Consider the following 13,367-nt stretch of genomic DNA (forward strand, 5'->3'; position numbering starts at 1 on the left):
ACACTATTCTTCTAAACTTCAATGAAGAAAGACCACATGATGAAAGCCAAGTATATTTGAAATGGTACAAGAAAAATCTTACCTCAACAGGTTTCTTCCTGTAAGAACCTGTTCCTTCTTGTCTTAACTGTTCCAAAAGAGATGTCTTACCAATACCTTGGACACCAACAATCATCAATTTCATTCTAGCATAAGGTCTTGCATCTTCCAGTATACTCTGCCATAAATAGGAAATATTCCTTATTACATAATTTATTAGATCGGAAAGAAAAATTATAAGAGATGCAGTTCTTTACAGTAAAATATATATTATACCTATATGATTACAAATTGTGATTATTTATGATTCCAACTATCTGAAGCATACATACATCCTACATTCAGCTGCTTAATACTCAATCTCATCAAGTTTCTATGGTATAATTTCATAACAGGAGAGTGAACTAGTGGGATAAATAATAACCTTAAGGTATCCAATAACATCCATGGTTTTATACTTTTTGCTCTCAATCATAGATTTTAAAGGTTCTTGTAAAGAGCACCCTCGAGTATTGAGATTCCAAAGACGTGACAGAAGGCCCATTTCTGGTGGTAGTTCTGTAATGTCAGTATTACCAGATATGTTGAGAACCTGCAAAAAAAAAATTATTAACCAAAAAAGGATGAACTTTATCATAGGTATTCTATCTCTTACAATCAAAATTTGCTGAATAATTAAGTGAAATTATTGTTCAATTAAAATTTTGTAATGAAAATCTAAATTTTTATGTCGATAACTATCATTATCTTACAATTACATAAATACCAAAATTTCCTTTGAAAACTCACCGAGAGATTTGTAAGCTCATGAAGTGTTGTAGGAAGATCCCTGAGTAGATTATTACTAACATCTAACATTGAGAGATTAGGAAACAGCAACCACCCTTTCCTTGGGGTACTGGCTCGGACGGGGCTTGGCTGAAAATGAAATGACCATGAGAGAGGTTCCTTAAACTAATTACAAAGGAAGCAATCAAGGGTTTTTGCTTCATATTCTCACTAATCAATAAACTTCAGCCATTTCCCGTAAGAATTGGTGCTATAATTTTCTAAAAAACATAAACCTTGTACTAGGTTTACAAAAACATTCTTTGAGAACATCTTAAAAACAATATACATAAATTTCAGCTCCAATTCTTATGAATCCCTTAAACATCATTATGAATGAAAAATTTTCTAAAAGAATTATTGAAGGGCTACCATGAAAAGGTTCTGCTTAGCCCTTTTAAAATTTTCTACTTGAATTACACTGTAGTGTACACAAGTACAACCAAATAATATTACTAATGTACTAAATGTAGGTCTGTTGAAAGTTCTATACCTAACTCACAACATCAGAATTAAACAGCGCAGCTGTTAGTTGTCAAGTACAATCTTCCTCTTGCCACCCACAACTTTCAATAGTCAAACTCAAAGACCCAAGAAATACTATTCATTGTGGGCAAGGAGGCACTCATTAACAAAATATTGTTTTCAAATTATGTTGAGTAACAAAACAACTACCTTCCTAATGTTGGATAGCCAATGATGAGCGAACTTACTTGAAATCACTAGCAACAGAACGCATTTGTGCATAAAACGTAAGTGATTAGTGATCATCTTCAAGATGGTACTTCATACTGAAAATTGGTCTATGATACAATTCATCTTCAGCCAATAAGTTGTAAGTTGGGTCCAGTCCAAATACTCCTCTGATCAAAAAGATGACGTACTTCCCACCAAAATCTTGCTAAACAGTACTAATACAATCCCACTCTCCATCAATTTTGACATCAATATGAAATATATATCTGTTTGCTGACAAGTGACACAAAAAGTAGCCTCCAAACACTTTTCACACAAACCAAAAATACTCTTAGATGTTGCTATGAGCAGAGCATTATTAAAAATACCTGGATTACCTTTGTAACATATGTTTACAATCTATACACTACAATGTAAAACAAAACACACTAAAGCATCTCCTGCCTCAGCAGAAAATCCTGACAGAGCAGAACAGAGATTGCAAATGACTGCATCTCAATAATATAATCTGGGACAAAGTTACAAACCCAGTTACATCATTCTCATGCACTGATCACTTCTGTCAAAAACCCAAGTAGCTCTCTGACTTCACTTGAAATAAAAACCAGAACACAGGTAATCTTAAAATGTTAAATCAAAAGGGACATGTTCAGAATTACAAAAATATACTTAAAACAACAGATGAAGGACAACAAAGCCTACTAAAATGAAGATATTTAAACATAATGAATAACCTTAGACTTCTGTGATCAACCTTTGCAACTGACAATTATTTCCATTGGTAACTAAAAACCAATGAAGTCTTCTGGTAATGGAATAGCAGATCAAAGTAGAGAGGAACAACATCTGTGATATCAAGCACAGTATATGGCTCACTTTATCTGACAGAGGCCACAAGCTTGTTGCAGGTGGCTCTGAAAATATCTGTCCAACAACGACAAAAAAGGGATTTTGACAAAGGAAAAATCTTTTTCTGGGCAGTGACCTGTGTCGCCCAGTGAAATGTCCCTATAGCACTCATTTCTAAGGTATAAATAGCTAAATATACAAGAGAAAAAGCTATATGGATAATACCAGGAGAAACCTGGTTCGCTCACCCCTGTATTAGGGTGTCGGTATAATCTGGGGCGAGTGAAACCACTACCAGAAGTCCCCTGCCATTTAGTCTCTTCCTTTGTCAATCTCCCTTTCAAATTAGGCGCCATACCCACACCATCTACTGCCCGCTACTGGTACAACTAGCGCCTCGATAGCCATTCCTGAAAAATAGCACCCAAGCTTGGGCCTACAGGGTGAGGAAACAAGGGGTGGGTTCACTGGGCAACACAGGTTACCGCCCAGAAATAGGTTTTTCCTTTGTCAAAATCCCTTTTCTAGGCTAAACCTGTGTTGCTCCGTGAAATAGTAACAGAGAATAGGTCCCACAAGCCTGGATATAATATCAATGAGACTACTGGAAGGGAGAAATTAAACTCTCAAGTAATTCTACCCTATTTCTTAAAAAAAGATTTTAAACAATATCTTTAGTCTAGGTCCTTACTCTATGAAGTATATACAAATATCAAAACGAATACTGGTAAGGCCCATGTGATTACTATCCCACGTAATATAAGATATCACTACAACAAGTAATATTAGATATTTTACATATATAATTAGTAGTTAAATATATACAGTACCCGAATGGTTCAATTGTACAATCCCAGTGAAAAAACCCCGAGGTGAAGGTTAGGGACTAAGCGAGGCAGGTAGGAGGGAAAAGAGCTAAAGAAGGACAAGGTCTCTATGACTAGGTATTTCCACATGACTAGGCTTTGTCAGGGGAAACAATATTCCCCGTTGCCATTGGTGAATATTTAAGGGCTTCTAAGGATTTAAGGTAGTGGCGTTTAAATACTTTTGGTGAATTCCATCCCGTATACTTTCTAGGGTCATCAAGGTTCATGTGGTGGAAGTAATAAATTAAGGTAGCTACTGCTCGGACATCATTTACTTGTGGGAGTGATTCCGGGTTAGCCTTTTTTTAAAAAATACAGAATTATCTCTCTAAAGAATGAAGGGTCTGAGGTTTTATTGAAGTTCTGTCTAAAATTGAACTCAAAGTTTGACTGGACATAGGGATAGATCCTGTGGAAGTGGGACAATCTTCCAGGGGGCCCACCCACTTAGAGGATCTTCGTTCTTAGTCAAGAATTTCGATCTGGAAATAATAGAACTTCTCCGGATGGAAGAAAGTCAAAATGATATGTTCTCTAGAAAGAGCTGACAGTTCTGATATTCTAGCTCCTGAGGCTAGACCTAATAGGAATAAGTTTTCCCTACGGAGGGTTGTATAAGGACACGGTTCATTATCAGTGTCTGAAGCTAGATAAGTACGTCATTTAGAAACCAGGAAACTGTATGAGGTCTGTCTGCTGGTCTTAATCTAGTACAAGCTCTCGGAATCTATGAAAATATGAATCTGTTAAGTTAACAGGTTAGCGTTTGTTAAAACCAACTGGAAAATTTTCCTAAAGCAGATTTGGTTGTGGAAATAGTACTAGCTACTAGGCCCTTTCCAACTAGGGTCCTAAAGAAAGTAACAGCAATATTCGTCTTCATCGTCTTAGCTTGAGTCTTTTAGGAAAGAGGCTAGCTTCTATTTGTAGAATCGTACTGCCTAAGTGTAGATTCCCGTTGTCTGATTCTAGAAACAAGGTGTTAATAGAATCTATATTGGCATTTTGTGCCGCAAAATCCATGAAGTCCCCAAAGTTAGGGCATTCTGAATCCTTGAGGGAGCGCACACAGTCCTCGTTGTACTAATTGTGTTAGTCTCGACTTGGGATCCTTCAGGGCGAAGTCCCAATTCCCCTAGTAACGGGTACCAATTGCTCTTGAGCCAGTTGGGAGCTATCAGCGCAATCCATCCTTTGAAGGATTTGAGTTGTCCAGGACTTCATTAGTAGATTTATTGGAGGAAAGGTAAATCCTCTGTCAAATGTACCCATCTTTGTATATGGCATCTGTGGCCTGGGCCATGGGGTCCAGATTGGGTGTCACATAACATTGTAACTTGTGGTTGGATTCTGTGGCAATAAGTCAACTTGGAGACCTAGGCTCTGCTGACTGATCCATCTGAATAACCTGTCGTCTAAGGACCATTCCGACTCTAGCGGAGTTGTCCTTGACAATGTATCTGACATCTGACACTACGTTCCTTACTCCTGACAGGTGAGTGCTGACAAGTGCCACTGGTTCTTTGCTGCCAATGAAAAGATTGCTATCATGACATGATTTATGTGGCTTAATTTGGAACCTCCTCTATTATGCAGTGGACTACTACTGCGGTGCCCAATACTAACCTGATATGGATCCTCCTCGCTGGAGGGTTTCCTTAGAGTTAGAAATACTGACATGGCTTCTAAATCATTGATATGAAGCTGGCGGAGTGCTAGGGAGCAAGTGCCTTGAACCTTTTCATATTGGGAGTATCCTCCCAATTCGCTTAGTGAGACGTCCAAATGGACCACTAAGCTGGTGGAGGGAACCGTAACGGAATTGTTTTGCCAGGTTCTTGACTTCTATCCATGGACGAAGTCTCTTTTGAGCTACAAGGTCCTTTAATATCTTAATTCGCTCTACCTCGGAATTATATTTTTCATATATGTAGCGAAGGGGAATTTTTTAGTAATATTTTCATCCCCTCATGGTATTGAACCACCGTCCTGCGGACAGGCACGAAATCAGGGTAGATAGTGACATACCGATTCGGCTAGCAGTGAGGCTCCGTAGTATCTGAGGGATGCAGGAAATTCATCTGACAATTTCCTGTTTGCTCTGCTCCATCAGACCCGGTTTACATCCTTCATCTGGTTTTAGTAGAACATCTGTTACTGAAGCGAATTGGAGTGAACCTAGGACTCATTCTTGGTTCCTCCGGGATGTTTGTCTGCTTCTGAGGAAGTGTCTCGCAGCCTTTGCTATTTCGCTTCTTTCCCCGGTGGGATCGAGAGTTGTGTGATTTGAGGTCCCATTGCATTCCCAACCACTAAGACCGTAGTGCCGGAGTGCGTCGGGATTCCTTGTGGTTGATTTGGAACCTTAAGAATTCCAGAAATTCTATCACTTGTGGGTTTGTAGCCCAGGTGAGCCAGTCATCTGGGTAGGCTACTAGCATTATCTCTTAGGCTCTTAGTTCTTGTACTACTGTTTTCGCTATCTTTGTAACTATTCTGGGCTCTATGTTGAACCTGAATAGCATTACTATGAAGGCGTAAGCCTGTTGCCTAGCCTGAAGCCTAGGAAGAGGCTGAAGTGTCTTGCTATTACCGGAACGTGATAGTAAGCATCTATAAGATCTGGTGGTGACGGCCCCACGGGGAAGTAAGGTCCGTACCTGCGAAAACTGTTAGCAAATGGAGCTTGTCGCATTGAATTTATGAGTTCGGATGAGACAAGTCTAATATTATTCTTGGTTAATTGAGTCTTTCTTGGAAAGCTGAACAAGCGTCCTTGAAATTCTAAATATTTGCACCTTGTGATTACTTCTTTTGAAGGTCTTGGGTGTACTTTATCACCTCCGTCGTTGGATGCTGATAAAAATTTTGTTGATGGAGGATGTTCTTTCTTCCAACTCCATCCCGTACTTTTGCTATTATGCTGTGCCATCAATTGCTGAATTTCCAGTGGTTCTTGAATAAGCACAGCCTCCCTCCTACCTGAGGAGTCTTACTGGTTCGTCGAAGGTCGATTGCCCCGGCTTCCTCTGAAGCCTCCTTCTTTGCCGGATGTTCTTCCGCCAGCTCTGCGGAGAACTCCTCTGGCTCGGCTACCTCTTGCGAACCTGTTGTATCTGTGACATACACCCTGGTTCTCACAGGAGGCATTAAAGGCCGGGAAGAGGTAACAGAGGCCGAGCTTTGGTGCTGCTGAGAAGGCTGGTTCTACAGCAGCACGAACTACTGGGCTGAGTATTTGAATTTGAAGTGGATGGTTGACTAAGCTGGCCTACTGGAACCGCTTGTACCATTGTTTGAGGTTGAGTAGTCTGAACCTCCTTGCTCTCTTCTTACCCCCGGCTGTGCTCCAGGGGATTCAAATCTCTTCTTGGGGATCAGGCCCCCTCAGGAAACAAGTTCGCCCCCCCAAATCGAAGCTTTGATGAGCCTATTAGGTTCGGGCGAACAGACGCATCGGCCAAGACGAGCTTCCTGCAGTTCTTCCTGGCTACTGCAAAGTCATATACGTCGCACTGTAAGGTGTGAAGCGATGACTGTGTCAAGATCTTGAACAATGGTTCGTCCGTGTAGATCAGGGTTGTCATTTCCGCTATAGTGGCGGAATTGATGGACCTACACAAGCAACTTCTGGCTTCATACTCCGCCTCTACCAGTGCTCCTGGAGTCTGGGTAAGCGCTTGCTGAAGAGCGTCGTAGCACAATCTGGTTCAATTTGCCTACCGAGAACGTCGCCGGGGCATCTGCCCAGCATTCCATTCCTCCCGGAAAGAGCACGGATGATGGATCCATCTCTCTGATCTGAGGCATGGGTCTGTCCTGTGCTGTTGCCTGAAGTGTAATCTCTACGAATTTAGAGGTACACGGAATGGGCGTGTCATCTCGCATCACAAACATCATGAAGGGATTTTTGTGGTGTGACGGCTTGGTATTTGTGCGTTTCCAATCTGTCAGGGTTTGAACCCAGGCTGATTGAGCTTGGCCTCTGGGGAAGATGACCGTTTCCTTAGGCACTTTGTCTTCCCGGATCAGTCTCTCCTGCGTCCGGCGTGCATAACCTGAAAAAGTGAATTGGAGACTCGGTGGAAAGAACTCAAAGTCCTCTACTGGCCGGGTTCCGCAGCCCTCAAATGTCAGCATGCCCTCTGATAAAGGGGCATGTGCTACTAACCGTCAAGGGTTATTGTTTTGAAGGGAGGCAATTTGGATGCGTCCGATACTGCCCGGGGTTGTTGTGGCTGTCCGGATTGGAGGGCTCCTTGCATCAAGGTCTCCAGTCTTTCTTGCCAAAGACTGAATAGACTAAACTGACGTTTCCATACTCTAGAACAACTGAGTTGTGATCTCTTGGACTTGGACTGAACCAGGATCCCCATATCCTGCATCAGCATGCTGGAAAAAACTGTTGGGCCAAACCCAGGATTCTGGGGTCTGGGTTTAGAGGCTTTGTCCTCGATACCTGCCTGGGTGTGGCAGGTTTTATCGCGTCCGTCATCAGTTTGGTGGCTGATGACGAACTGGAACGGCTTTCCCTAAGGGGCTTCAGTTTGGAAGGCTTAGGAAGGCACTTTATAATAGACCTGCGGGTGTCTATTTAGCTTTACATTAAGGATTACCGACCCCGACTTGTCCCTAGAAGTCGTAGGTTTGGTAAGTCCCCGAAATGAAGAAGAAGGAGAATGAGACGGGCTAAAGATAGTCCTTTAGCCCGTTTACTGACTGCTTACCTTACTACCCTACCTTCATCCTGGGTAACAACCATCATTGGTTCATGGTCCACGTTGATTGCTGCGACCTCTCCAACGACTTCTCTCAACCTTCTAGGTCCTCCGCCAGCACGGCCTGTCTTTCTTTGCGGATCTTGGCAATGATCTGGGCTGCCAAATCCGCTATTACCGCTGCTGACATCTTCGCATTTGGGTAGATGAGGGAGCTTCTGTAAAAGATAGTTACTTTTTTAAAATATCCTTTTTTAAAAATATCTTAAGTCATTGATAACTATCTCAATATCTCTCCAAATATTTGACAATTCTCATTCAGAGAACTAATTATTCAATAAATTGGTACCTAACGTCTCGGTAGTGAGGTCCAAAAACCAATTTGTAGCAGACTTCACTCCCATCTGGGTGGCAGACCAACAAGCCGTTCACTTGTGCATGAGTGCGGCATACTTCCTGCCCGCCCGGCTGCTGCCGGCCTGCAGTGCCTGCTGTCTCCTGATGGCGTACCATCTGTAAGTTAAAAAATTTGATACATAAGTATCACTGTATAGGCCCGCCGGATACATGTACTATTAAAATCGATACCAGAGTACCGCTACTTGTAGGCCCGCCGGAGGTAACTCCGGTGGGACCTGCATTTCTACATTATTGTCGCCATAATAAATTGCGGTGGCATGCATATGTAAGATATTCATATTATCGTCTCCCGCAAGTTTTCCCTCGTTATGCATTCTCCTCATAGGCTTTGTATATACATTTAAGCTTGATACCAAAAAAACAGGGGAAGGTTAGACCTGGCCTGCATCTGTCGGCATCAGAGAGGTTTTCTTAGTAAACTAGGATTGCCTCTGCTAGCTCATGCCCGCCGCCACCGGGGTGGGGCGTAGAGGTATAATGAAAAATGGGGGAGAAGCTATGAAAGGATAATTAAATGCTTCGATACTAGGCTACCCGCCAGGGTAGGGTACCCGGTGTAGTACACAGATCGAAAACATAAAGCATATAGTATATGGCATATCTTACAATAAAATAAAATAAAATAAAATAAAATAAAATAAAATAAAATTAAATAATTACCGTACCGGAGCACAGAATCTACGCCCCTTCCGGGCCCCGTTCCCATTCAATACTATCTCTCTATCTCCCGGGTCCAGCTAAGAGATCGGAACAGGGAAATAGGTAAAACCTAGGCCTGAATCTGATTGTAAAAGAGATTATGACTGTTATATGCATAACTGAACGATGAGGAAGTACGCGGCTAATACCATCCTGACAAGCCGGGTGATTTACCGGGGCTTGTCTGGGTAGGTTCCGTCATACCACCCCTACTACGTAAGGCGAGGAGTACCCCTTTTCGACTGTACCCCCTACCCTCCCCCTTGCGAGAAGGGATAGGACTCGGATGTAGCAACTGGCGAGCTATGACACCCCATCAAGGTGAATGGGGGAGGGAGGGCATCTAGAGGGGTGGCTCACCCGCGATCAATTGGACACTACGACCGGCCAGGTGGAACACCTCTCGGTAAGTAGTGGATCCAATCGATCACAGGGGCTGACGGTCTATAGACCGACTGCCCACTGATTACAATAATACGATAAATCATATGATAATAAATACAATATAATAGCCCTGGCGCGAGAGGGGATAAGGATAAGGAAATTGTTCAAAGAGCGGCTAGCTTAACCTTCACATGATCGGAATGATCTGATCAGGGCAGCCAGGGGGCTCTAAGCAGCGCTAGCCTAACCTTCCTGAAACGTAAATTCAATCACGATCTGGATAGGTAGGCCAGGGAGGCTCAAGAACAGAACAAGGTCCATAAGGACCTTATACCACTCCCTAAATGAATTTTTGGCCTGGTCAGGAGAAGGAGGTATCCTTCTCATAGAAAACCAAGGGAAAAAGGGAGGGAGGGGGGGAGGGGGGGGGGAAGAGAGGCTGAACTCCTGATCCGATGAATCGAAGGGGAGAAGCTTCTCCGGTTGGATAAGGAATTCCCGCCTAACCTGCTTCCCAAACCAATGAGGAATCTCCTTGGTTTGGATAAGTAGGCCAGCATCATCCTCGCGCCAGGATACAATTTACGTCAGGATATAATAAATTCGTAACTTCTTGAGTACGTAAGTGCTAAAATCGATATCAACACAACTACAATTAGTATGGGTGACCAATTGGAAGTCATCATGAAAAAGGTTACGGGTAGCGATGTATGTAATGGCTGACTCGGGAGCAGTGCAAGTGAGGCTCCCTATTTGTAACATACACCTAAAACATACTTATGATTAAATTCGCTACCCTTACAATAACAAATCGATAATTGCAATACTCAACTTAGATACCGAAGATTCCTGGCGTTCATATATCGTAAATAAATCCAAATTAATGTCAATACTCAAAACACGAGTATACACAACAGTGCTATTTAAAGGAATGGCTATCGAGGCACTAGTTGTAGCAGTAGCGGGCAGTAGATGGCGCGGGTATGGCACCTAATTTGAAAGGGAGATTGACAAAGGAAGAGACTAAATGGCAAGGGACCTCTGGTAGTGGTTTCACTCGCCCCAGATTTTACCGACACCCTAATACAGGGGTGAGCGAACCAGGTTTCTCCTGGTATTATCCATATAGCTTTTTCTCTTGTATATTTAGCAATATTTATACCTTAGAAATGAGTGCTATAGGGACATTTCACGGAGCGACACTGGTTTAGCCCAGAAATCTCTGGTGTTTTATCAAGTAATCTAAGAATCCTGAGATTGTGATGAAACTCACTGAAGTACAGTTGACTAACAAACTAACAAAATACCTGGTGCAAACTGACACTTTATTTTGTTGATAAGAAACCATTTCCATTGTAGTTTAAATGGTCTGACTATCATTAATTATTTCCAAACAACACAATTCCCGTCAATCAGCTCTCAAAACCATAAGCAGCAACAGCCAGAACACCGTTTCCAAGACAGTTCAATAAATTTACATTGAATGAAAATAATCATCCCTTGTACTATTGAGATGTGCCATCAATACACCTTAAAAGATTACAATTACTGGAACTCTGAAGGTGAAGTACTATGCTTCAACATCTGAAGATGTTAAATCACCATATGTACTAGTATAGGACAACAAAGAAGTTCTCTACAGACCTACTGAAATAAAGTTCATGGAAGATAACCATAGTACAAAAAGCTGTATGAAAAATGGCCTAAATCTAGTTAATGCTACAAATACATCAAAGATGTAGTTATATTATATAATATACATATATAAGTGCAATTATATTCTGTATTATAAAAATTGATGTGAAATTTGTTAGTCTAGTCCAATATATTTTATATAGTAGTAAGCAGTTAGGCAAATAGACCTAAGTGTCAATAAAGGAATTCAGAATACATGATAGGGCCATATATATATATTGTATATATGTGTGTATGTGTGTGTATAATATATATAGATATATATATATATCTATATATATATATATATTATATATATATATATATATAGATATATATATATATATATATATATATATATATATATAATATATGCCAACAAATCTTTACAAAATGATATTTTCATAATAAAATAACTTGAAACGTACTTACCATGGTAGTTATATATATAGCTTAAGTCCCTGTGACGTCACGGCAGAATTTCAAAACTTGCGGCAATCGCCGATTGGGTAGTCAGGTGTACCACCTGTGCGCCCTCTACCCAGGTACCTGGAACCATTCCAACTATTCCTCAGATCTTCCATGCCCCTAGTCTCTAGAGGGGAGGAGGGTGGGAATTAAATTATATATAACTACCAGGTAAGTATGTTCAAAAAAAGGGATTTTGTTTTGACGTAAGGAAAAATCTATTTCTGGCGATTGGCTCGTGTCGCCAGCGAAATAGCCTTTAATCTATTATTTCTTCTAGGTAAATGTACTAAACACATACCAGAGAATAAATAAAATAAAGAAAAAGGTCAGTATAAAACTGACTCGCTCACCCTCCAGGAGGGTGTCGGTATGAACACTAGGCGAGTGAGACCACTACCACGAGCCAAATGCCAATAGAAATCTCCCACTACAAAACCCTCCAAGAGGGGAGCCGACCCACAGAGTGAGCAGCTCGTACTACTACTACTCCATCCCATGCTGCCGACTGCTGCGCCTCTGGTGGCCATCCTGAAGTTAGCAGACAATCTTGGGCGAAGGGATGGGTAGGGTGGGATTTCGGCTGGCGACGACACCAATCGCCCAGAAATAGATTTTTCCTTACGTCAAAATCCCTTTTCTGGGCTCAGCTCGTGTCGCTGCGCGAAATCGTACCAGAGAAATAGCACAAGATTGTAAACAAAAGTAATAAAATAAAACAGAATAGGTCTCAAATAAAAGATAAAATAAATATAAAGTGAATATAATTGCTAAAAAGATACATATACACAGTGATATAAAATTAGGAATATGCTTAAATTACCCTTAATTCTAATAATGTTTCTTAACAAAAGGTAATTTACATATATACAGGTAAAATGGCTTACATGTATCAAAATGATATCTGTGTAAAGGCATGTATCAAAAATATAATAGCAATTAATATAATCAGATAACAAATTAATCAACAATGATAATATATAAAGGAAAGTATATGACTTAATATACCAAAACCCGTAACCATTATAATACGATGTATCCCCTAGCATAAAAAATAAGGGGGTAACATCCATGAGATCAATGTTTATAATCATCTGTGAGTGTCCTAGCAAAACAATAAGGGGCACCCACTACACCATCATAAAAGCAGCTAAGACACAAGGTGAATGCAAATGAACAGGTAGGAATAGACGAACTGTTGGGTGAGGCAGGTAGAAAGGAGCGGACTGAATCTTCTACTACAGATTAGCTAGAGTCAGGGGAAAACTATGTTACCCGCTGCTACTGCTGGAAATTTCAGAGCTTCCAAGGACTTAAGGTAGTGACGTTTGAACACTGTCGGCGATTTCCATCCGGTATACTTTTTCAACTCATCGAAGTTCATATGTTGAAAATAATTAATTGAGGTGGCTACTGCCCTGACATCATGTGCTTTCGGGAAAGAGTCAGGATTGGCTTGCTTAATAAAGTACAGGATTTTGTTGTTCCTGATGCCTTTAATGGATAAAGTTCCACCTTTTTCCCTCTTAAAGAGGGGACCCGATGAAGATGAAGAGTTCCTGGACAGAAAGGCTCGTAAGGTTGAAACTGGCAAAGGGATACATCCTGTGGAAGGGGTAGTACCTTCCAAGGATCCCACCTCATCAAAGGATCTTCATTCTTTGCTAGAAGCTACGTTCCGGAGAAAGTAGGACTTCCCCTGTGGGAAGGAATTGAATATGAT

At 41.2% G+C, this 13,367-nt stretch overlaps 1 protein-coding gene across 16 annotated transcripts in view; it reads right to left on the reverse strand.

Moving 5' to 3' along the window:
* Positions 1-13,367, reverse strand: part of LOC135219441 (leucine-rich repeat serine/threonine-protein kinase 1-like) — a 940,187-nt gene that overhangs the window by 308,924 nt on the left and 617,896 nt on the right. For all 16 annotated transcript variants that reach the window (XM_064256227.1, XM_064256225.1, XM_064256224.1 and 13 more), the window contains 3 exons: positions 829-957; positions 464-631; positions 83-217 (listed from right to left, as the gene is read on the reverse strand). In XM_064256227.1, the coding sequence (XP_064112297.1) occupies positions 83-217; positions 464-631; positions 829-957 (432 nt within the window). The remainder of the gene's footprint in view (positions 1-82; positions 218-463; positions 632-828; positions 958-13,367) is intronic.

This window comes from Macrobrachium nipponense, chromosome 1 (genome assembly GCF_015104395.2).
Source record: "Macrobrachium nipponense isolate FS-2020 chromosome 1, ASM1510439v2, whole genome shotgun sequence".
Lineage (NCBI taxonomy): Eukaryota > Metazoa > Arthropoda > Malacostraca > Decapoda > Palaemonidae > Macrobrachium > Macrobrachium nipponense.